General features: G+C 45.2%; 1 protein-coding gene and 1 pseudogene across 1 annotated transcript in view; one reads left to right on the top strand and one right to left on the bottom strand.

Annotated features, from left to right (window-relative positions):
- Positions 1-12,665, top strand: part of LOC139407109 (thromboxane-A synthase-like) — a 75,934-nt pseudogene extending 63,269 nt beyond the window's left edge.
- A 1,972-nt stretch (positions 12,666-14,637) lies between these two features.
- Positions 14,638-26,240, bottom strand: part of LOC139407099 (poly (ADP-ribose) polymerase family, member 12a) — a 31,899-nt gene continuing 20,296 nt past the window's right edge. Inside the window, exons 3-12 of the mRNA XM_071150499.1 lie at positions 21,013-21,277; positions 20,798-20,935; positions 20,571-20,703; positions 18,018-18,186; positions 17,394-17,520; positions 17,130-17,226; positions 16,278-16,362; positions 16,069-16,199; positions 15,663-15,814; positions 14,638-15,557 (exon numbers count right to left, since the gene is read on the bottom strand). Of these exons, the coding sequence (XP_071006600.1) occupies positions 15,301-15,557; positions 15,663-15,814; positions 16,069-16,199; positions 16,278-16,362; positions 17,130-17,226; positions 17,394-17,520; positions 18,018-18,186; positions 20,571-20,703; positions 20,798-20,935; positions 21,013-21,277 (1,554 nt within the window). The 3' untranslated portion in view covers positions 14,638-15,300. The remainder of the gene's footprint in view (positions 15,558-15,662; positions 15,815-16,068; positions 16,200-16,277; positions 16,363-17,129; positions 17,227-17,393; positions 17,521-18,017; positions 18,187-20,570; positions 20,704-20,797; positions 20,936-21,012; positions 21,278-26,240) is intronic.

Genomic DNA, 26,240 nt, shown 5'->3' with positions numbered 1-26,240 from the left:
TAACGTCAGGGTAGTAGGTTCAATTCCAGGGACCACCCGTACGTAAATATCTATGCATGCGTGACTGTAATTCGCTTTGGATAAAAGCACCTGCAGAATGGCATTTATTATTGTTGTGTTTAGGGTTATGTTCTTTTACTGTGAAATCAAATCACATATTTCACATCATTATTGGTATTTAGATTGATGGAGAAGATTAGGATTAACCAGTTGTGATATATTAGTTCTGTTAAATCAAACAGAGAGATTCTCTGTGGTTTGCTTTGTGTTTGCAGAGAGCACAGACATGCTCTCTCTCCCCTATCCTTCTCTCTCCCTTATCTGAACCCCCCCAAAATTAAACGTCCTCTCACTGTCAACTGCAACTATTTTCAGCAAATTTAACATTTGTAAATATTTGTATGAACATAACAAGATTCAACAACTGAGACATAAACTGAACAAGTTCCACAAAAGTAACAGACATTATCTAGTGTGGCCACCAGCTGCATTAAGTTCTGCAGGGCATCTCCTCCTCATGGACTGAACCAGATTTGCCAGTTCTTGCTGTGAGATGTTACCCCACTCTTCCACCAAGGCACCTGCAAGTTCCCGGACATTTCTGGGGGGAATGGCCCTAGCCCTCACCCTCCGATCCAACAGGTCCCAGACGTGCTCAATGCGATTGAGATCCGGGCTCTTCGCTGTCCACGGCAGAACACTGACATTCCTGTCTTGCAGGAAATCACGCACAGAACGAGCAGTATGGCTGGTGGCATTGTCATGCTGGAGGGTCATGTCAGGATGAGCCTGCAGGAAGGGTATCACATGAGGGAGGAGGATGTCTTCCCTGTAACGCACAGAGTTGAGAATACCTGCCATGACAAGCTCAGTCCGATGATGCTGTAACACACCGCCGCAGACCATGATGGACCATCCACCTCCAAATCGATCCCGCTCCAGAGTACAGGCCTCGGTGTAACGCTCATTCCTTCGACAATAAACTAAATCTGACCATCACCCCTGGTGAGACAAAACCGCAACTCGTCAGTGAAGAGCACTTTTTGTCCTGTCTGGTCCAGCGACGGTGGGTTTGTGCCCATAGGCGATGTTGTTGCCGGTGATGTCTGGTGAGGAACTGCCTTACAACAGGCCTACAAGCCCTCAGTCCAGCCTCTCTCAACCTATTGCGGACAGTCTGAGCAGGGATTGTACGTTCCTGGTGTAACTTGGGCAGTTGTTGTTGCCATCCTGTACCTGTCCCGCAGGTGTGATGTTCGGATGTACCGATCCTGTGCAGGTGTTGTTACACGTGGTCTGCCACTGCGAGGACGATCAGCTGTGTGTCCTGTCTCCCTGTAGCTCTGTCTTCGGCGTCTAACAGTACGGACATTGCAATTTATTGCCCTGGCCACATCTGCAGTCCTCATGCCTCCATGCAGCATGCCTAAGGCAAGTTCACGCATATGAGCAGTGACCCTGGGCATCTTTCTTTTGGTGTTTTTCAGAGTCAGTAGAAAAACCTCTTTAGTGTCCTAAGTTTTCATAACTGTGACCTTAATTGCCCAACGTCTGTAAGCTTTTAGTGTCTTAACAACCGTTCCACAGGTGCATGTTCATTAATTGTTTATGGTTCATTGCACAAGCATGGGAAACAGTGTTTAAACCCTTTACAATGAAGATCTGTGAAGTTATTTGGATTTTTACGAATTATCTTTGAAAGACACAGTCCTGAAAAAGGGACGTTTCTTTTTTGATGAGTTTATCTCTCTCTCCCCTAGCTCTCCCTCTCTCCCCCTATCTTTCTCTCTCTCCTATTTCTCTCTCTCTCCTATTTCTCTCTCTCCTATATCTCTCTCTCCCGTCTCTCTCTCTCCCCTATCTATTTCTCTCTCCTGTCTCTACCTCTCCCCTCTCTTCTCTCTCTCTCTCTCTCTCTCTCTCTCTCTCTCTCTCTCTCTCCTATATATATTTTTCCTCTATCTATCCCTCTCTCTCTCTCCTATATATCTTTCTCCCCTATCTATCCCTCTCTTCTCTCTCTCTCTCTCTCTCTCCTATCTCTCCCCTCTCTATTTCTCTCTCTCTCTCCCCTATCTAATTATCTCTCTCCCCTATCTAATTATCTCTCCCCCCTATCTCCCCATCTCTTCTCTCTCTCTCTCTCTCTCTCTCTCTCTCTCTCTCTCTCTCTCTCTCTCTCTCTCGTATATCTCTTTCTCCCCTATATATCCCTCTCTCCTCTCTCTCTCTCCTATATCTATTTCTCCCCTATCTATCCCTCTCTTCTCTCTCTCTCTCCTATCTCTCTCCCCTATCTATTTCTCTCGCTCTCCCCTATCTAATTCTCTCTCTCCCCTATCGATTTCTCTCTCCTATCTCTCTCTCTCTCTCTCCTCACTCTCTCCCCTATCTCTCTCTCTCCTATCTCTCTCCCCTATCTAATTCTCTCTCTCCCCTATCTATTTCTCTCTCCTATCTCTCCTCTCTCTCTCTCCCCTATCTCTCTCTCTCTCCTCTCTCTCTCTCATATCTCTCTCCTATATCTCTTTCTCCCCTATCTATCTATCCCTCTCTCCTCTCTCTCTCTCCTATATTTCTTTCTCCCCTATCTATCCCTCTATTCTCTCTCTCTCCTCTCTCTCTCCCCTATCTCTCTCTCTTCTATCTCTCTCCTCTATCTAATTCTCTCTCTCCCCTATCGATTTCTCTCTCCTATCTCTCCTCTCTCTCTCTCCCCTATCTCTCTCTCTCTCTCCTCTCAATTCAATTCAATTCAATTCAAGGGCTTTATTGGCATTGGAAACATGTGTTAACATTGCCAAAGCAAGTGAGGTAGACAACATGCAAAGTGAATATATAAAGTGAAAAACAACAAAAATGAACAGTAAACATTACACATACAGAGGTTTCAAAACAGTAAAGACATTACAAATGTCATATTATATATATATATATATACAGTGTTTTAACAATGTACAAATGGTTAAAGGACACAAGATAAAATAAATAAGCATAAATATGGGTTGTATTTACAATGGTGTGTGTTCTTCACTGGTTGCCCTTTTCTCGTGGCAACAGGTCACAAATCTTGCTGCTGTGATGGCACACTGTGGAATTTCACCCAGTAGATATGGGAGTTTTTCAAAATTGGATTTGTTTTCGAATTCTTTGTGGATCTGTGTAATCTGAGGGAAATATGTCTCTCTAATATGGTCATACATTGGGCAGGAGGTTAGGAAGTGCAGCTCAGTTTCCACCTCATTTTGTGGGCAGTGAGCACATAGCCTGTCTTCTCTTGAGAGCCATATCTGCCTACGGCGGCCTTTCTCAATAGCAAGGCTATGCTCACTGAGTCTGTACATAGTCAAAGCTTTCCTTAATTTTGGGTCATCTATTCCTCTCTCTCATATCTCTCTCCTATATCTCTTTCTCCCCTATCTATCTATCCCTCTCTCCTCTCTCTCTCTCCTATATTTCTTTCTCCCCTATCTATCCCTCTCTTCTCTCTCTCTCCTATCTCTCTCCCCTATCTATTTCTCTCTCTCTCCCCTATCTAATTCTCCCTCTCCCCTATCTATTTCTCTCTCCTATCTCTCTCTCTCATATCTCTCTCCCCTATCTATTTCTCTCTCTCTCTCTCCCCTATCTAAATCTCTCTCTCCCCTATCTGTTTCTCTCTCCTATCTCTCTCTCTCTCTCCTCTCTCTCTCTCCCCTATCTCGCTCTCTCTCCTATCTCTCTCGCATATCTCTCTCTCTCTCTTTCCTCTTTCTCTCCCTTTGTTCCTTGCTATTAGAAGACAATGCAAACCGACAGTCATTGCATTTGTGTATTAACAATCCCCCAAAGCCACATATCTTGTTTGAACATATACGCCTCTATCACTATCAATAACCATAAGTAACCGTTGCCGTGGCAACTCCGCCTGCAGGATACAGCGGAGATAAGGGGGCCGCGGTGCGATCACTTCGATGAGGCTGTGTGTGTTTGTGTCTGTGTGTGTGCGTGTCCAACGCACCTATGTCTCAGAGCCTCCCCAGGCCCTGGCCTTCAAATGGGGGCAATAGAATGTAAATAAACCGGAAAGACTGGGCGGCAGGGCCAGACACAGAGGCTCAAATAGCACCCTATTCCATATAGTGCACTACTACTGGTTAAAAGTAGGCACTATATAGGGAATATGATGCCATTTGGGGCGCAGCCACACTGTGTGGTAGTAGGCCACAGGACATGAAAGCTAGAGCCACTGAGGCAAACTAGGCATGAAAGGGAGGGTTACAGCTCCCATATTCAACACAGTAATGACTTGTTTTTCTCCTCCAAATAGGCCCCTGTAATGAAGAGGGGGAGAGAAATAGAAGTAAGCACACAGGCACTTTGAAGGCCGACTACTTTGGAGTCTCACTTTCCGGCTGTGCAGAAATGAATGTCATTTTGCAGCAGAGAAGAGGTGAATATTAGACTCTGAGTGGCTTTGAAATGTGTCTGGTGAAGTAACAGTAAAATGCTCCTCTGTGTTTTCAGGGTGATTCCTTTGATGCTTTGAACATAGCGGGACTTTTACGTCTTCAATGAATTTTGAATTTCAGTGAAATGCAGTAAATGTGATACTTCCTCATGTACCTTCTGCTTGTTCTGTGTTTAAAGTGCTTTACCTGAAATACTCAGATTTTGAAGGCTAGTCTTGGGGGACTGCCTCCCCAACAGGCCATCATGACTTCATCCGTGTTTTGGTGGATGTTGTAGTACCTGTGTGAGTGTCAGAGACGCCTGTCGAGGGACACTGTTCAACTGGCTTCTGTTACATAAATGGGTGGATCTCAAGACCTGCGTCAGAGGAGGCTACCCCTCTTTAGACAGACATGCCAAATGGAGATTATTTTCTACCCAGCATACTAGTCAAATCTCTCTTTCCTTTGGGCCGCATTAGTTTGACGTCGTTTACACTAGAACCAATGATTTAAAGGGATTTACCAGGATTTGACACCCCCTGTATGGTGCCAAGAACCACTTTTTTCACCTACATTTGAACCAATGGTTTTGTGCAAATGTGTGCCTTGACAGAAGGCTACCTTTAGCTAGTCGTACGCTCGATGGTTGGACAGGTCTCCTGCTGCCGAGGTGTGGGAGGTCGACCTGTCAGTAACAGTAGATGATAGGAGATCAAACAGCAGGTTTTATGGAACGGCTCGGACTCCTATCATGACCGTGGCCCCCCCTGCTGCTGCTCTGCCCTTTAAAACACTGATCCGTGTCTTTTAGGAAGAGCTGGTCCTCTGATGGGGTCTGGAAGGAGAGCCTCGGAGAGCCTCAAAAGAAGGTCTGGAAGGTTTTGAAGTGAGCTCAGGTTGACTGGAGACTGGAAAGGGTCTCACAGTGCTGGATGTTATCATTGTTATCATTGTTATCATTGTTATCATTCAATGTACCACATGCAGTCAAGCAGACATCAAACCAACTCAGGTGCTTAAGGGGGTCTTAGGAGGAGGTCTGGGGGTGCTCAGAACACACTCCAATGCCCCTGTGCCCTCTGGACGTCCCCGGGACAGGCAACAGACAGAGCGGGGTTCCTCTCCTCGACACCCAGTCCCTCCATCCATTAGCCGCTTAGTGCCGCTCCAGCTCCCTCTGTCATTCCTGTCTGGCTTCATGTTGTGCTGTGTTTGGGGGGGGGCGCCTAGCACACCACGCTTATCAGACCGGAAATATTCTGTATTTATTCTGCCTGGGAGTCAGTGTGAACGGAGCGCAACCCTGGCTCCAGATGCCTCCTCCCCTGTGTCTGTCTGTCATTGTCTGTTGTCTCTCAATCCATCTGTCCCCATTCCACTCTCACTCACTCACCTCCTTCCCTCCCTCTACCCCCTCTTTCTGTTTCTCTCACTCCCTACCCCTCTCGTTCACTCTCTCTCTCTGTCTCCCTCCCATCTCTCTCTCTCTCTCTCTCTGTATCATGCTATGATGTGTGTTTTGTCCTATATATGTTTATTTTTAATCCCAGGTCCCCTGTCCCCGCAGGAGGCCTTTTCCCTTTTGGTAGGCCGTCATTTTAATAAGAATTTGTTCTTAACTGACTTGTCTAGTTAGTTAAAGGTTAAATAAATAAATAAAACATCTCCCTCTCTCTTTATCTCTCTCTCGCTCTCTGTCTGTCTGTGATCCCTGTTAGGAGAAAGGTCAGGGTGGTCAGATCAGTCAACCCTGACCCTTTTGTTAAAGAACACTGCTCATCAGCAGCTTTCCTGTGTCTGATACCTGGGTCATATTCATTAGGCACCAAATGGGAGAAACAGGGAGAAAACATGAACTTGACCAATAACAAATGCTTGTTTTCATTTTTCGTTGCAAAACATGCCCTCATTGCAAGGGAGTATGTTTTCCTGACATTTCTGTGTGCTGTTGGAACAAGCAATGGGCTGAATTTGATGGCTGAGACATGATGTCTGACGCACCTCCCACCACTCTGCTCTGTGTCAGGCCCCGTAGTGCAGAACCAGGATGTCTGATACATCTCCTACCACGGTGCTCTGTGTCAGGCCCCGTGGTGCAGAACCAGGATGTCTGATACATCTCCTACCACTATGCTCTGTGTCAGGCCCCGTGGTGCAGAACCAGGATGTCTGATACATCTCCTACCACTATGCTCTGTGTCAGGCCCCGTGGTGCAGAACCAGGATGTCTGATACATCTCCTACCACTGTGCTCTGTGTCAGGCCTTGTGGTGCAGAACCAGGATGTCTGATACATCTCTTACCACTATGCTCTGTGTCAGGCCCCGTGGTGCAGAACCAGGATGTCTGATACATCTCCTACCAGTATGCTCTGTGTCTAGACCCCGTGGTGCAGAACCAGGATGTTTGATGCACCTTTATGGTCCCCACAAGGATAGTAAAAACAAAACAAACACACTGGGGCTAATGTGTTCCCGATCAACTTGTTGAGTTAGCTTTGTTAATCCGGCCCGCAGGATTCGGATAAGTTATTGTCATTGAATCTGCATAATTAGAAAACCACAAACGCTCCCCCTCCCTCTCCCCTGGCCTTGCAGTACACCAAGCATTAAAGACACGCTCTGGAACTTTGGCGACTACTAAACTACATATACAAAAGTATGTGGACACCTCTTCAAATTAGTGGATTCGGCTATTTCAGCCACACCTGTTGCTGACAGGTGTATAAAATCGAGCACACAGCCATGCAATCTCCATAGACAAACATTGTCAGTAGAATGGCCTTACTGAAGAGCTCAATGACTTTGATCGTGGCACCGTCATAGGATGTCACCTTTCCAACAAGTCAGTTCGTCAAATGTCTGCCCTGCTAGAACTACCCCGGTCAACTGTAAGTGCTGTTATTGTGAAGTGGTAACATCTAGGAGCAACAACGGCTCAGCTGCGAAGTGGTAGGCCACACAAGCTCACAGAACGGGACCGCCTAGTGCTGAAGCGCGTAGTTCGTTAAAAGCTGCTGTCCTCAGTTGCGAACACTTACAACCGAGTTCCAAACTGCCTCTGTCAGCACATGAACTGTTCGTTGGGAGCTTCATGAAATGGGTTTATATGGCCGACCAGCCTCACAACAGCCTAAGATCACCATGCTCAATGCCAAACGTTGGCTGGAGTGGTGTAAAGCTCTGGAGCAGTGGAAATATGTTCTCTAGAGTGATGAATCACGCTTCACCATCTGGCAGTCCGACAGACGAATCTGGGTTTGGCGGTTGCCAGAAGAACGCTACCTGCCTCAGTGTAAAGTGCCAACTGTAAAGTTTGGTGGAGGAGAATAATGGTCTGGGGCTGTTTTTCATGGTTCAGGCTAGGCCCCGTAGTTCCAGTGAAGGGAAATCTTAACGCTACAGCTTACTAGGTGATTCTGTGCTTTTGAGGAAGGCTCTTTCCTGTTTTAACATGGTAATCCACCGTGCACAAAGCGAGGTCCATATAGGAATGGTTTGTCGAGATCGGTGTGGAAGAACTTGATTGGCCTGAACAGAGCCCTGACCTGAACCAAATCGAACACCTTTGGGGTGAATTGGAATGCCAACTGTGAGCCAGGCCTAATCACCCAACATCAGTCCCCGCAGAAATGTTTCAACATCTAGTGGAAAGCCTTCCCAGAAGAGTGGAGGACAAACTTCATTTTAATGCCCATGATTTTGGAATGAGATGTCTGACCAGCAGGTGTTCACATACTTTTGGTCATGTAGTGTAAAGTATTTGTTAAACCTCCCGCTTTGGGCTAGATGTGTCAATGTGTAGTTCATACATGTATAATCTATGAGCAGAATTACTGTCTTACCTCAATTAGCCACGAAATCCCTAGTTTGAAAGCATCTGTTTTTCTAAAAGTTGTGCTGTGCCATTTTCCCTACATTTTCCTCCATGTGGGCCAGCCCCCTAGCAATTTGATTTCAACCAATGAGCTTCAGCTCCCCGTCATTTGAGTGACAGCTAGCCAGATGCACCCACAGCAGAGCGAGAGAGAGTAATGATGTGTAGCACATATTGTGACGCAGTTTTTTAAGGACCACTTCTGGTTTGTGCACGCTACTTTCAGAACTACTGGCTAAAAAGTCTTCAAATGACCGGAGAATCTCTTTAATAATCATGAGCTACACCCAGCACTGCAGGCAGAAAGGGCACTGCAAGGCAGACCTCGCTAAAACGCACTGTCTTTCTGTTCTGGAGGTCTTTTTCTCTCTCTCTCTCGCTCTCTCTCTTTCTCTCCCTCTCTCGTGGTAAGATGCCCATCTTACACAACAGGTCTGGCGACTGCTAGGCTTTATCAGTGGAGCGGAGAGCTGCGTTAACTCTTAGTGCTCATTAGGGACATGTCATTCCCCTTGGGATCTGTGTGGCGCCCAATGAGAAGTGACAGCAAGGCTAGACAATGGAGCCGTCTTCACAGGCTCTTCACTGGCCCCCACACACACACACACACACACACACACACATTGTTTTAGGGACAGAGGGTCGTCCAGCTGCACTACACATAGTTCGTGTTTAATAGTGCTAGACAGGTTTAATGTCCACTCAGTCACTCTCATCATTCATACAAACATGCTCTAGTTTCTGATGTAGTTCTTCTTTGTGATTTGTTTGGTGCAGCCTAATGCCAAACTCTTCTATTCTTAGCCATGCTCTCCAAATAACCTCATAGCCGTAACCTGAATAACGTGATGTTTTGCTGCTCTCTGCTGGCACAAGTTTAAATTGCACTCAGCTCCTTTCCTTCCTTGGATTTGCTTGCTTTCAGTAGGGATGTTATAGGGATTGTTTGGTACCAAAGTAAATACAATGTAACTTACATAAATGCTTTTATCTTGTAGGATTCACCAGATTATACCAATGTGCAGGATCTGAAATACCTAGACATGGTCATATCCGAGGCTCTGCGTCTCTATCCTCCTGGTTTCAGGTAAGTCTTCTCTCCGTGCAGTATGATAGTATGAAACGTAGTGATACTATTGACATTATGTATGTTTAGAATGATTCCCGATCCCGACATAGCTTATTCTAATATTTCTCCTACTGGACATTGTGTTTTAGTTACTGTTTATACACATATCATTCTTAGTTTAGCGTGTGTAAATCCCCCTGCTGTACATATCATTCTTAGTTTAGCGTGTGTAAATCCCCCTGCTGTACATATAATTCTTAGTTTAGCGTGTGTAAATCCCCCTGCTGTACATATCATTCTTAGTTTAGCGTGTGTAAATCCCCCTGCTGTACATATCATTCTTAGTTTAGCGTGTGTAAATCCCCCTGCTGTACATATCATTCTTAGTTTAGCGTGTGTAAATCCCCCTGCTGTACATATCATTCTTAGTTTAGCGTGTGTAAATCCCCCTGCTGTACATATCATTCTTAGTTTAGCGTGTGTAAATCCCCCTGCTGTACATATCATTCTTAGTTTAGCGTGTGTAAATCCCCCTGCTGTACATATCATTCTTAGTTTAGCGTGTGTAAATCCCCCTGCTGTACATATCATTCTTAGTTTAGCGTGTGTAAATCCCCCTGCTGTACATATCATTCTTAGTTTAGCGTGTGTAAATCCCCCTGCTGTACATATCATTCTTAGTTTAGCGTGTGTAAATCCCCCTGGTGTACAATGTGCCTGGATTGCATTTTGATACCAAATGTATTCGTCCCACCGTTCTTGATTTCTTTCTTTTTTTGGTATATTTATTTTCTTAAAATTGTAGCTGTTTGACATTTGCATTGTTAGGAGCTAGTAACATAACCTTTCCCTGCACCACTATAACACCTGCTAAACTATGGATGCGACCAATAAACTTCTCTTATGTACTGTACATGGCCGTGTCCCCCATGTTTCCACAGTTCACCATTTCTTATTCGCATTGTTGAAACTGAGCAGCCATTTTGTTTCAGGTTTGCCCGGTGACGTAGACGAGGACTGCATGGTCAACGGACAGTTCCTACCGAAGGGAGCCACTCTGGAGATCCCTGCAGGCTATCTGCATTATGATCCAGAGAACTGGGCCGAACCAGAGAAGTTCATCCCTGACAGGTAGGAGACAGTCAGTCTACTGTAGCTCAGTATTCTTGTTCCATTACTATGGGTCTAGTGTAAAGATACCATAGACAAGTCCCAGCACAGTTACATCGTTACACAGCACAGCTACACTCAGTCATTGCATCACGTTATGTCCCACTGTGGGTGTTCTGTACAACGGGGAGTGCTTTTACATTGACACAAGTGATAATACAATGATACAATACAGAATGCACGTTCAAGTGTATTTGACTAGCACTCTACTCTATCAGAGTGTACTCCAGACTGACCACTAAAGGCCTCTACTCTCTCCCATGCAGATTCACAGCGGAGGCCAAGGCCAGCAGACACCCTTTTGTGTACCTGCCGTTTGGGGCTGGGCCCCGCAGCTGTATGGGCATGAGGCTGGCCCAGCTGGAGATCAAGATGGCCCTGGTGCACGTCTTCAGGAAGTTCAACATCGTGGCCAGCACAGACACTAAGGTGGGTTCAACCTGCGATGGCCCTGGTGCACGTCTTCAGGAAGTTCAACATCGTGGCCAGCACAGACACTAAGGTGGGTTCGACCTGCCATGTCCCTGGTGCACGTCTTCAGGAAGTTCAACATCGTGGCCAGCACAGACACTAAGGTGGGTTCAACCTGCGATGTCCCTGGTGCACGTCTTCAGGAAGTTCAACATCGTGGCCAGCACAGACACTAAGGTGGGTTCAACCTGCGATGGCCCTGGTGCACGTCTTCAGGAAGTTCAACATCGTGGCCAGCACAGACACTAAGGTGGGTTCGACCTGCGATGGCCCTGGTGCACGTCTTCAGGAAGTTCAACATTGTGGCCAGCACAGACACTAAGGTGGGTTCGACCTGCGATGGCCCTGGTGCACGTCTTCAGGAAGTTCAACATCGTGGCCAGCACAGACACTAAGGTGGGTTCGACCTGCGATGGCCCTGGTGCACGTCTTCAGGAAGTTCAACATTGTGGCCAGCACAGACACTAAGGTGGGTTCGACCTGCGATGGCCCTGGTGCACGTCTTCAGGAAGTTCAACATCGTGGCCAGCACAGACACTAAGGTGGGTTCGACCTGCGATGGCCCTGGTGCACGTCTTCAGGAAGTTCAACATCGTGGCCAGCACAGACACTAAGGTGGGTTCGACCTGCGATGGCCCTGGTGCACGTCTTCAGGAAGTTCAACATTGTGGCCAGCACAGACACTAAGGTGGGTTCGACCTGCGATGGCCCTGGTGCACGTCTTCAGGAAGTTCAACATCGTGGCCAGCACAGACACTAAGGTGGGTTCGACCTGCGATGGCCCTGGTGCACGTCTTCAGGAAGTTCAACATTGTGGCCAGCACAGACACTAAGGTGGGTTCGACCTGCGATGGCCCTGGTGCACGTCTTCAGGAAGTTCAACATCGTGGCCAGCACAGACACTAAGGTGGGTTCGACCTGCGATGGCCCTGGTGCACGTCTTCAGGAAGTTCAACATCGTGGCCAGCACAGACACTAAGGTGGGTTCAACCTGCGATGGCCCTTCTTTTGACACTTATCTCAACCTAAGTGTTTAAAGGTAATTTAGTTGATTTCGTTAAAATATTGAAATACAGAGTCTAAGATTCCAACAAACCGTACTTCACTTGACGCTTAAAGGTAATTTACGCTTGAGCAGACATCCGAGACGTTTAGCGCAGATGCCATCTTTGAGAATGTCAGGGAAATGGACTTTAAAAGTCAAGTGCAGTGCAGCGTTGATGCAGTTTGTTTGTTTGAGTCCCCGTTTGAGTCACATGGAGACGGCTCGGTCTATGCTGTGACCTTGCTCTCTCTAACCTCTGCCCTATATTGCTCTTTATGTTCCAGGTTCCTCTGGAGTTGAAGTCTCACACCACGCTCGGTCCTAAGAATGGCATCTATGTTAAAATCACTAAAAGAGAGACAGAGGGAGAACCAGTGACTCCCCCTGCACAAAAAGAATAGAAGCTCTGTTCTCCTTTATCGGCTCTTATGAAACTGATACATCATCCAACCAATGACTGCTTATGTGAAGTAGCGCTAACCTAGCCTGGTCCCAGATCTGTTTTTGCTGTTTTGCTAACTTCTATGGTCATTCTCACCGGTTTGGTGCTGTCCCTTTAGATACTAGGACCGGGCTAGCATTAACCTCTTCTTTAAGTAGAAAATCTCAATGCACGTGCCTATCCCTGAGGGAAGTGGACAGAGGAGCAGCAGCATTACTATGGTAAATGACCATTAGCACATGAAAAGTGAGGTTGGGCCAGGGGCGGCTAACCTTTTTAATCAGGCAGTGTGCTGGACAGAGGTCAACACCTCATCAAGGCCCCCGAGGCCCCTGCCAATGGCACATCGATCGCCACGGTGATTCTGCAGGACTAGCGAGAGAGAAAGAAGCAGGCTGGGGGAAATCACATTGCTCATGTCTCCGCCCTAACAATGGGAGTCGTTGTCCCGAAGGCGGGAAGGCAGGCGACAAGCATAAGTCCAAAAGAAGACCATAGAGACGGGCTTATTTTGGCGAGAGTGAAACCTCTCGCTTCGCCTCTTCCTCTCTGGTTGGGGGGAGAGGAAGACTATGGAAAAGGCTGTTCTGATTACAATAGAACAACACACTTTGACCTCTGTATAAATTCACATTGGAGTATTGATGTTAACATGCCCGTGAACTATTAAATCATCACTGTATGTCTAATAAATCACTGTGTGTGTTTTCTACCATTTTGCCATCGAAATGCTGTCTGATCGTTTGGGCGGTTTGATGCTATTGTAAATATATTTACATACTCAGCCCTGATTGGCGGATAGGATCGTCTACTCTAGAGTCTACCTTGCTTACCCCTTCAAAGTAGGACACATAAGTATTGGTCGGAATAATCAGATAAGATTGTGGCTTCATGCTGTGGTCCAAAAACAGCCCCATTTTCACAATTTCCGTGTTATTTCGACCCCATAGCGTGGAAATATCATTACAAGAACTGGAAAATCACATTGTTGACCGCACTGCCCCGTTAAAGGGATAGTTCATCCAAATGACAAAATAACATTTTGGATTTCCTGTAAGCAGTCTATGGACAAGGTAAGACTGCGGTCCATGCTTTGGTTTTGTTTACCTGGCCAGTCTCCCTTGTCCAAAGACTGTATACAGGATAAAGTAATGAGTGTTATTTTGTAATTTGGAGGAACTAACACTTTAAGGATTTGCAAAGTCTCCACCAACTGCTCTATGGCAAGCAAGCGAGTTTAATCTTCCTCACAATCATCCATCCAATCAATCATAATATTGTATTGTAACAGTTCAGGTATGGTATTGACTCAATGTTATGTCATGGTCCAAACACACCACGATAGTCGTGAAGAGGGCACGACAACACCTTTTCCACCTAAGGAGACTGAAGAGATTTATCGTGGGTCCCCAGATCCTCAAAAAGTTCTACTGCTGCACCATCGAGAGCATCTCGACCGGTTGCATCACCGCCTGGTATGGCAACTGCTCAGCATCCGACCGTAAGGCACTACACAGAGGGTACGGCCAAGTATATCACTGGGGTCAAGTTTCCTGTCATCAGAGGAAGGCCCAAAGAATTGTCAGACTCCAGTCACCCAAATCATAGACTGTTCTCTCTGCTACCGCACGGCAAGGGGTACTGGAACATCAAGTCTAGGTCCAAAAGACTCTTTAACAGCTTCTACCCCCAAGCTAGAAGACTGCTAAACAATTAATGAAATGGCTACACGGTCTATTTACAATGATCCTCCCCCTACCGGTTTCCATGATGTTAATATCTTCACCTACCGGTTTCCATGATGTTAATATCTTCACCTGCCGGTTTCCATGTTAATATCTGCACCTACCGGTTTTCATGATGTTAATATCTTCACCTACCGGTTTCCATGTTAATATCTGCACCTACCGGTTTCCATGTTAATATCTACATCTACCGGTTTCCATGGCCTCTCCAGTTGAAAAGCTTGGATGTCACTGTGTATGATATTTTAAGCTTGACTGTATACCTTTCTTACTCATGGGATGGTGTAACTTCTGTTGATTTGGAGTGTTGCTCTGCTATTTTATGTTGCATATGAGATGTGGTCAACAAACAAAAAAAAAATCAGGAAAAGAATGTGTAACCAGTATAATTTCAGAAAATCTTTTTATGATTGAAAGGGAAAATGACATGCCATGGAAGAGTACATGCAATGGTGAAATACATGTTGAAATGGGACACCTCATTAATAAAGTTTAATTCCAGTATGTGCACACTGTATAACTTTGGAAAAATCATATCAAGTTAACAGTGTGCTATAGTAATGCCATGTGATTTAAAAAAAACATGCTTTTTTGTTTTACTGACAAGACATTTATATATTTTACACTTTGAAGAAATTACTCAACTACTTTAGCTAAAATGTTTTTAATTAAAAAAAAAAAAAATGAAGTAATGTTTTGTGTATGGTACACCACATATTGTACTTTCGTATTACAGGAATAAGGTTGATGTTTCATCTACCTGAGAGAAAGAAAAGTCATCATAATAAAAATCATACACATCTGGTTACATAGGGCCTTTACACATTCATTGGCACTAAATCCTATGACCTTGGTATAAGTCACCAAAACAGTTTTGAACCCAGTAAAAGAGAGAAACCCCTAAACTGTTTTTATATTCTGAAGAATGATTTTCAAAAAATTCTCCCACCACAATAATGGATGCATTTGCAACGTGTCTAAAAACATACTTGATGACCACACAATTACTCGTTTTCATAAAAACATGATGCTACGCACTACCGTGGATTCTAGGAGTACTCAATGATGAATTCTGGGTAAATCTGCTGTTTCTCAAACACAACAAAAATGGCTGGGTTGCTTTCGGAGTCGACACAGCTGTCGTAGAGCCCCTTGCTGGTGCCTTTCTGAGGGGGGCGAAGGTAGTCCCTGTTTCCCTTAGTGAACTCCCCGACCAGCACCAGAGCCACAAACATGATCTTCTTGCCAGAGGCCGAAGACTTGGAGTATCTATTAGAGTACGAGGCATCTCTGGCAAAATAGCTTCCTGGAAAATAATCGGAAACATGTTAGAGTAAAACGAAAAACATGCTTAAAAACGTTCTCAGAAGCAGTGGATATTAGTCATTGATATAGCAGTATAAACATTCACCTTTGCCGTAATGTGATCCATGGATGCCACAGACCCTCCAGTCAAAGTTCTGTTCACAGATGGCATCTAAGATGGGCAGTTCTGTGCCGTGGAACAAGTGTCTCTCATCCACAAGTTTCCCTCCATTCTTCACCTTCATCTGTTCCTTCTGCCTGGCCACAAACACACCAACCAACACATCCATGAGGCACTCCTATAAGTGGACAGTTTAAAACCTAAATGTTCCCTCTGCACTCCAACGTTACCGTCTTTACCACTAAACCAAAACTAAAACAACTAAACCACAAGGGGTGGTAGAATTTCAGGTCTTAGAAAGATGGAGATGGCCTCAGTGTGCCATACTGAGACAGCTACAACTAATGTACAACTGTCTCACTACTACACTAACATAGTGTAGTGTACATACCACTGGAAGACCCTCCAGAGTGAGGGGTTCTGGATCCTGTTGATTTTGTGGATGGTGCTGGTGGACATGGTACGTTTGAACAGACTCTGCACCATTTGGTACTCTGTCATCAGGCCTAAGACTGGAACCAGCTGAAGGAAACAGATTAATCATTTGGATTGCGTGTGTGTGTGTGTGTAACCGTATCAGCATATTATGACTGGGAGTACCTTGTATGTGAAGTCAGGCAGGGCTCCCTTGTCCCAGTGTGGAGGGACAGACACAGTAGAAGAGCTGGTGCTCTCTGGAGATCCACTACCATGGAGACAGAAACACAGGAAGTTCAAAAAGGGAAGCTTTCTGTTTTGATTGATTCAGAGATATATCCAACAGGGCTTCCTCTACAAACCCTAACTACAACATTTCCACTTCAAATAAAATAACATTTTAGATAACAAACTAGTAAACTTACGTTGTGGAAATTACCACCAGGGACACCAGAAGTCAATCTTAAATGAATCATTCTTTATTAACAGCAAGCTGGAGAGGTCACGGTCAAACTTAGATGCATAAAGTACGGGTCTGAAGTGAGCTTCTATGGGGCAGTCCCGTTAGTTCTCTTATATACTGCTTACAGACGAGCTACATAGGCATGGTTCATAGGGTTGGTTCCTGCATGTGTCTAGCACCGTCTCCTATCTTAACTTATAGAACATATTCTGGGGGTTCTGCCAAAATGTCTGAGGAGGGAGTCATGACCGTCTCCCCCAAATACCTCTACCCAGCACCTACAGGAACTCATGATTTTATGAGACAAGATGTACAGTTCAAGGCTCTCTCTTCAGACAACAGAGATTCCCTCACACTTGTACAATCTTTAGTAGTATTACGGTCAGTAAATATCCTGATGATGTTTTGAAGGAAAACATGAAATACTAAATTGCGATGAACGATTTCGCTCTAAACGAAGAGCTATAATAACAGGCCAAGATGAGGAACATGAGTTAAGGTGTGGGAGGACATTAACATTACATAGGTCTACAGTAGAGTCATGAAGGACAGTCATAATAGGCGTACTGTACCTCTTCAGCTTGGCCTCCACATCCTGTCCAGAGAGAAAGCAGGGTCTCCTACGAACCTCTCTTTTGGTTTTGAATCTAACATTCTGCTGATACATCTCTGAAATAGAGAATCTATCAAAATGCATCTAGTATGACAAAACAGTTTACGGGGTTGTTTACTGACGAACGTTTAACCAGGTAAGTTATTGAAAACAAATTATATTTTGTAATAATGGCAAATAGCTGCTGAAAGGCTACATAGTTGTCCCAAACTGTTTACAGTACCTTTGAAGTAGAGAATGTACTGGTTATGGCCAGATCCAAATGGAATCTCGCTGTCCGAGTCAGCTTGGTATACATTCTCCAGGGTCTTGGATGTGACAGAGGCCACTTTCCCCTTATCATCATACATCTACATAGAATACGAACAAAGCTCATATAAACCCACAATGAAAACATTCCCTAACACATTAAAAAGGGTACAACTTGCACTTATTCCTGTGTAGTAACACTGGTTACTATAGTAACAACATTGCTCAACTGCATTGTCCATTAACTTAACAGAGAACTGAAACTTTACTTTATGCACAACCCAACCCCCAGAGACAGAGACAGAGACAGAGACACACACACACATCACCCCCGAAGGGCTGGAAGCAAATGGGTCAGCCGCAGTGCAGTGCCAAAGGAGCAATTATAGGTGGTTAAGTGCCTTGCAAGGGCACAACGGCAGGTGATGGTTTCTAGGATAGTACTAACAACCCTCCGGTTGGGATTCACACCCCGCTTCTCGAACCACTGGGCTACCTTCCGCCAGTTATAATGCAGTTACTAAAGTACCACGTAACATGTTAATATAACTGTGTTGTTCTCTGAAGGACAGGAACTAGAAGTATTCATTGAACCGACCTCCTGGCCATACTCTATCCACTGTCCCAGCTCACCCGACCAGTACCACAGCCATTCTGTGGTAAGGATGAAGTGAGGAGGTTTGGTGACCGACGACACAGTGGACAGACGACGCACTGGAGACCTTCCACATGTCATGGTGAGGAAGTTCACTGGCTGGACACCTCCACTAGGGGCAACAGAGAGAGAATGCTGTACTCCAACAGTCAAATAAAAACAACATGTTGTCACATTCGAACACAACAGGTGTAGAATTTAACGGGAAACACTTACTTACGAGCCTTTTCCCAACAATGCAGAGATAAAAAGACAAAAAGGTCAAATGTACATGTAGGTAGGGGTAAAGTGACTAGTCGCAGCAGCGTATGTGAAGAGTTAAAAAGTGTGTGTAAGTGTCTGTTTGTGGTGTCAATATGCATATGTAGTGTGTGTGTTGGGAGTGCCAGCGTAGTAGGTGTGAGCGTGTGGGTAGAGTCCACTGAGTGTGCATAGAGCCGGTGCAAGAGAATCAGTGCAAATAAAAAGGGGCTCAATGATAATAGTCATTAGGTAGCCATTTGATTAATTGTTCAGCCGTCTTACGGCTTGGGGGTAGAAGCTGCTCAGCAGTCTTACGGCTTGGGGGTAGAAGCTGTTCAGCAGTCTTACGGCTTGGGGGTAGAAGCTGTTCAGCAGTCTTACGGCTTGGGGGTAGAAGCTGTTCAGCAGTCTTACGGCTTGGGGGTAGAAGCTGTTCAGCAGTCTTACGGCTTGGGGGTAGAAGCTGTTCAGCAGTCTTACGGCTTGGGGGTAGAAGCTGTTCAGCAGTTTTACGGCTTGGGGGTAGAAGCTGTTAAGGAACCTTTTGGTCCCAGACTTGGCGCTCTGGTACCGCTTGCCGTACGGTAGCAGAGAGAACAGTCTATGACTAGGGTGGCTAGAGTCTGACGATTTTTAGGGCCCTTCCTCTTGACACCGCCTGGTATAAAGGTCCTGGATGTCATGGAGCTCGGCCCCAGTGATGTAGTGGACCATACGAACTACCCTCTATAACGCCTTATGGTCAGATGCCAGGCAGTTGCCATACCAGGCGGTGGGTGATGCAGGAAATCAAGATTCTCTCAATGGTGCAGTTGTAGAACTTTAAGGATTTGAGGGGCCCATGCCGATCTCTTCAGCCTCCTAAGTGGGAAGAGGCATCGTCGTGCCCTATTCACGACTGTGTTGGTGTGTTTGGACCATGATAGGTCCTTAGTGATGTGGACACTGCGGAACTTGAAGCTCTCGACCCGCTCCACTACAGCCCTACCGTTGTGAACGGGGTTGTGCTCGACCCTCCATTTCCTGTAGTCCTTTTTCTTGCTGACGTTGAGGGAGAGGTAGTTGTCCTGGCAGTGTCTCTGACCTCCTCCCTATAGGCTGTCTCATCATTGTCAGTGATCATGCCTACCACTGTCGTGTCATTGGCAAACATAATGATGGTGTTGGAGGGAGGTGTTCAATCTCAGGGTCCTTAGCTTACTGATGAGCTTGGAGGGCACTATAGTGTTGAATGCTGAGCTATAGTCAATGAACAGCTTTCTCACGTAGGTGTTCCTTTTGTCCATGTGGTAAAGGGCGGTGTGGAGTGCGATTGAGATTGCGTCATCTGTGGTTCTGTTGGAGTGGGTCAAGTGTGTTTGGATTGATGGTGTTGATGTGAGCCATGACCAGCCTTTCGAAACATTTCATTGCTACAGATGAGTTCATTGCGACAGGTTATGTTGGTGTTCTTGGGCACAAGGACTATGGTGGGCTGCTTGAAACATGTATGTATTACAGACTGGATCTGGGAGACTATGAAAATATCAGTGAAGACATATGCCAGCTGGTCAGTGTATGCTCCAACTACATGTCTTGGTAATCCGTCTGTGAGTGTTAACCTGTTTAAAGGTCTTGGCTACAGAGAACATGATCACACAGTTGTCCGGAACAGCTGGAGCTCTCATGCATGGTTCAATGTTGCTAGCCTCAAAGCAAGCATTTCGCTTGTCTGGTAGGCTTGCGTCACTGGGCAGTTTACGGCTGGGTTTCCCTTTCAATCCGTGATAGTTTACAAGCCCTACCACATCCGACGAGCGTCAGAACCGGTGTAGTAGGATTATATCTTAGTCTTGTATTGACACTGCTTATTTGATGGTTCGTCTGAGGGTGTAGCGGAATTTCTTATAAGCGTCCGGATTAGTGTCCCACTCCAAGGCGGCGGCAGCTCTAGCCTTTAGCTCAATAAGGAGGTTTCCTTTAATCCATGGCTTCTGGTTGGTATATGTAGGTATGGCATTGTGGGGATGACATCGTCGATGCACTTATTAATGAAGCTGGTGACTGACGTGGTAAACTCCTCAATGCCATCGGATAAATCCCAGAACATATTCCAATCTGTGCTAGCGAAACAATCCGGTATCTTAGCATCCGCTTCATCGCACAACTTCCATATTGAGCACGTCACTAGTCGAGTGTAGTACATTAAATAGGATTTTGTTTGTATTTAAAAAATGTTTAAAAAAATAACATCTGATATGACGACAACTGTACCTTGTATCTTTTCCTGGGATACAGTAGGCCTTTTCAATCTCCTCCACATTGGGCAGGTCTCTCCAAGTCACTCCATCTCTCTCTAAGATCTGCCATTTGTAAGGCAGGTGGTAGTGGATACGGACACACTTCTCTGACAGCACACACAGCCACAGAAACACATGTAAACACTTCAAACACAGTACTGTAAACTAAAATGTTGATAAAGTAGGTTTAGTTCATGTTACCTTTGAAGCTGCAGTGTCTGCGGATGAAGAAGAGGCAGATTTCATTCCTGTCGGTTTCACTGATGGAGCGGGACGAAGGCTTACGAGAACGCTCTTTCCCAACTGGCTCTATGGCTGGGGCAGGGGAGGGTACTACAACTAGACACAGGACAAACACAGTTACTACATTATATTACAATGATATTTACATTGATTCTACCTTGTCATTTCCTTACCAGATGGCTTTTCTTCGTGACTCTGACCGATGATGATGAATTTGTTATTGTAGATCTTGTCGAGGATGCTGATGTTCTCTTGGCTGAATCCTCTGCCATTTAGGATCTTCATGGTGGTGGCGTCAAATGTGTGGGCCCTCTTACATCCAGCACCAAACTTACAGTCTCCCTGGAGGAAGTGCAGGCAGAGGTGGAGGCTGGTGCAACTGGTTTTAAACTTGCAGGAGCCATGCTCACCAACGCCCTTGTTGTAATGGGAGCAGATCTGGAAAGAGTTGAAAGGAGATGGTAAAACATCCAGATACTACTGTAGACTACATGCAAATCACATTTGGCAAGGCATACTCGTTTTCCTCATACAAGTAGGCCTACATGAATGCATGCATATATATCTATTGAAGTTGAAAAACAGGACTAACAATGTGAAACTTGCAAAAGCCAGTCACCCAGTCAACCGATTGGTACATGTCTAGCCCTGAAATAAGTTTGATATGTGTAACAATATGGCAGGTATACCCTTAAAATGGCAAGTAATCCAAGATAGGAAACAATTAGGCAGCCAGTACAATGCAAAACACTTCATTTAAATATTTACAGAGAATACATAAGTAGAAGCAGATCAGCCTATAGTTTACACATGTATCTGCATTTTTTTTTTTTTTACCCGTTTTTTCTCCCCAATTTCATGGTATCCAATTGGTAGTAGTTAGTCTTGTCTCATCGCTGCAACTCCCGTACGGACTCTGGAGAGGCGAATGTCGAGAGCCATGCATCCTCCGAAACACAACCCGCACTGCTTCTTGACACAATGCACATCCAACCCGGAAGCCAGCCGCACCAATGTGTAGGAGGAAACACCTTACACCTGGCGACCTGGTCAGCATGCACTGCGCCCAGGATATCCCTGCCGGCCAAACCCTCCCGGCCAAACCCTCCCTAACCCGGACAACGCTGGGCCAATTGTATGCCGCCCCATGGGTCTCCCGGTCGCGGCCTGCTGCAGAGCCTGGACTCAAACCCAGAATCTCTGGTTAGCCTTAGACCACTGCGCCACATGAGAGGCCCTTGACTGAAGACCTTTTTAATGCCACTTGGAATGCAATATAATACAAATTCTGAGGTCTGTGCACACCACATAACTGCGAATATTCTCCTCCAGAAATTAGCCCATGTTGGCAAAAAGTAGCATTTTTAGGGCTAGCTCTTTCAGCAAAGGCTATAGCCTACATGGCTCATATTATTAGGGAGATGGCCTTTCTTTAGCATAGAGCATTCTCCTGTAGCCTAACCGATGTACAGTAGTAGCATAGCGGTCAGGCTATAAAATGGTTGAAACATGGAGTTGCCCATCTGCATTTGTTTAGGCTACCGCAATGGGCTAATCATTAGCTAGATCCCAATTTCTAAGTGTTCAGAATGTTGGCTTCAATACCAATACCAGCTATACTGATACTCAATAACATACCAATACCACTGAACAAATGCCTTAAAGTCAAATATTACAGCACCGTTACTGTATAAAACCTGTGGTCAGCTAGTCGCCTGTGCAGGATTTTGATCCAGCCCTGCTTTAAAAGGTCCTGTTGAGCAGTTGATTTGTAGAACACGGCGTGCTAGAGTGGGGCTGGAACAACAAGTCGACACCCAGTGGCTCTCCTGAAGGTAAATGCGCTATAACATTAGAACACTAGCCTACAACAAGCAAAAAATCATTCAGTGAATCAGGTATCAGATGGCTCGAAGCAAGGTACTTAAGCGGGAGGGCTCTAGACTGACTTTTTCCAGGGCCAAGTAAGACATAGAAGACGTTAGTTATTTCATCTAACATGTTCAGGGAATGCATGGTGGATATGTGATGTGCAACATGTTAAATAGGATCAAGAATAATCTGATATACTTTTTGAAATTAAATTGCCTGCATATTCTTTTGTGCATATTGGCCAATTATTCTACATAATTTACCACCTGAGGAAGTGGGATCTCAAAACACATTAGCTAGATCGCTAACTCTAAATATGATATTGCTGCGAGATAGCAATGCAAGTGATCTAACATTATGTTCTACAAAAACATTCCATTGGTAGGCTACATGATAGGTAGGCCTATTCACTGCATATGGAGTGCTATGCTCCATTCCACTGGCGCATGATCTCAATTACATACGCCATTTGTAAAGTGGTGTTATTTACTCTATCGTCAGTTGTGAAACAATGTTTAGAGTCACATAAAGTTGAGACTCCTCTATTTTAAAAGTACAGTAATTGTTTAAATAAAGGTCTTTCCCGCAATTACATTTCGAAATGTTGCTCAACTGTCAGTACACTTCCGTTTATCTGCATCTCTCCCTTTATATCTTGTGCAAAGGGGGGAGCGGGAATGAGAGCCAGCAGCAAAACAGGAACAGGGCCATAGCTGCGGGAAGTATACTTTTCAGGAGACTGACAAGATTTGGCATGGGTCCCCAGATCCTCAAAAAGTTCTACAGCTGCACCATCGAGAGCATCCTGACCGGTTGCATCACCGCCTGGTATGGCAACTGCTCGGCATCTGACCATAAGGCAGTACAGAGGGTAGTGCGTACGGCCCAGTATATCACTGCTGCCAAGTTTCCTGCAATCCAGGACCTATATAAAAAGGCGGTGTCAGAGAAAAGCCCATAAAATTGTCAGAGACTCCAGTCACCAAAGTCATAGACTGTTCTCTCTGCTACCGCACAACAAGCGGTACCGAAGCACCAAGTATAGAACCAAAAGGCTCCTTAACAGCTTCTACCCCAAGCCATAAGACTGCTGAACAACTAATCAAATGGCCACTGGGCTATTACCCCCCCCCCCCTCTCATTTGTTTTGTACAGTGCTGCTACTCGCTGTTTATTATCTATGCATAGTCACTTCACCCCTATCTACATGTACAAGTTACCTTTAACCTGTACCCCCACACACTGACTCGGTACCTTCTGTATAGAGCCTCGTTATTGTGTTACTTTTTAATTTATTTTTTAACTTTAGTTTATTTGGTAAATATTTTCTTAACTCTTCTTGAACTACACTGATGGTTAAGGGCTTGTAAATAAGCATGTCACGGTAAGGTTGACACTTGTTGTATTCGGCGCATGTGACAAATACAGTTTGAATTGAAGTAGGGGTGCTGCAGCCAACTCTTATAAATCATAAAACATTATAAAACCCCCGAGCAGGTGCCCACATAGTTTTTATCATTTACTGTAACTTCAGCAATTGCACTCGTCATATTACTCTGTAGGCTACTGACCGATGCAAAGCTTCCTCCTTGGTCAGTAGCCTACAGAGTGGTATGAGAAGAGTGCCATCCTCCTGCATCTCACATCTACCTGTAGTTATTGAACTCTGCCTGCTGGACCCATGGGTTGAGGCAAACTCTGTCATATCCAGGATGGAGTGTCATGCATTCCACCTCTCCTGCTACCTGGCTGCACCTGTCCATAACCTGTAATCCATTACATACAGTAGATGGCACACACTGTAGACCTCACCCAGAGAGCTGTGCATGTCAGTGAGTGGTTAGACAGCCAAATCCTTAGATTAGGCCAAACAGACAAATGCCTTACCAGTTCTGGTTAGACAGCTGAAGTTGTGTGTAGAGTACAACTTATTTGTATTTGCTAGGTAAGTGTAAGAATACTGTCTTTATATCACAAAGCTATGTTAACTAACATTAGCTGCTGTCAGCTTGGCTAAACACAAGGTCAGCGCAGGCTTTAGAACTGAATTAGCTGACCATCTTGAGATAGTCAGTCATTCAGGAGGGGAGAAGTCCTCAACTTCAAAACTTTGTTCAAGCTGGCTTGGCTTACCTTGCTGTACTCACTACTAACCTTGTTTGTTGTGATTGAATGGCAAAGACAAACCTAAGAAACACCCACATGAAGCCACACCCCCAAGACAAATCTCTCAAGTTATTTTGTTGAGATCATCAAAAGTACCACGCATCATCCATTCATTTGTTCAGATGCATGAGACAACCACTTCAGCAAGGAGTCCTGCTGCAGTGTTGATCTCAATGCTGGGCATTTAAGCCCTGAACAATGCCTGACAGGCAAGTATTCTCCCAGCTAACTTGGCTAGTCTTGCGAGCTAGCTAGTTGGTCTTGTTGACTAGCTAGCTTGTTATCTATGCTGGTTGTTAGCTTGCATAACTGATGTGTATAAGGGACACTTCATGTTTTGTGGATAATATAAAACATGTACAGTGGCTGAGCTCCATTCCAGACAGGCTGATCAAATTCCATTTATTAAGTGGCTCATAAGTCAGGTTGTTGCCAGGCAAGGAGGGTGGTTCGGTCAGCCCAACCCATCACTTGGGGCACACTGCCTGTCTTCCAGAACATCTACAGCACCCGTGTTACAGGAAAGCTAAGAATATCATCAAGGACCGTAACCACCCGAGCCAGGACCTGTTCACCTCGCTACCATCTACAAGACAGAGACAGTGCAGGTGCATCAAAGCTGGGACCGAGAGACCCTGAAAAAATGGCTTCCATCTTCAGGCCATCAGACTGTTAAATAGTCAACACTAGCCGGCCTCTGCCCACTATAGCCTTCCCTGAATTTAGTCACTGTTACTAGCCGGCTACCACCCAGAACTCTACCCTGCACCATAGAGACTTCTGCCCTATGTATATAGTCAAGGCTGCATTGAGACAATGACTTATCAGTGGCCCAAACCCTGCTCAGATAATCCCTACCATTGTGTCACTGAGTGGTCGTAATGCTGCTGCAAATGTACATTGTCCTGCGCCAAATACAACAGTTGTAGAACTTACCGTGAAATGCTTACTTACAAGCCCTTAACCAACAATGCAGTTAAGAAAATATTTACTGAAATATTTTTACTCTAAGTAAAAAAAAGTATAATAATAACAACAATTTAAAAAAAGTTATAATAAATAATAATGAGGCTATATACAGGGAGTACCGGTACAGGTCAATGTACAGGGGTACAGGTTAGTCAAGGTTATTTGAACATGTAGGTAGGGGTAAAGTGACTATGCATAGATAAAACTGAGTAGCAGCAGTATAAAAACAAAAAGGGGGAGGGTATCAATGTAATAGTCCAGGTGACCATTTGATTAATTGTTCAGCAGTCTTATGGCTTGGGGGTAGAAGCTGTTAAGGAGCCTTTTGGACCTAGAGTTGGCGCTCCGGTACTGCTTGCCGTGCAGTAGCAGATAGAACAGTCCAGGACTTGGG

The sequence above is a fragment of the Oncorhynchus clarkii genome, chromosome 1, assembly GCF_045791955.1.
Source record: "Oncorhynchus clarkii lewisi isolate Uvic-CL-2024 chromosome 1, UVic_Ocla_1.0, whole genome shotgun sequence".
Lineage (NCBI taxonomy): Eukaryota > Metazoa > Chordata > Actinopteri > Salmoniformes > Salmonidae > Oncorhynchus > Oncorhynchus clarkii.
Note: the sequence above shows the minus strand (reverse complement) of the source record. Positions and strands in the feature narration are given on the sequence as shown.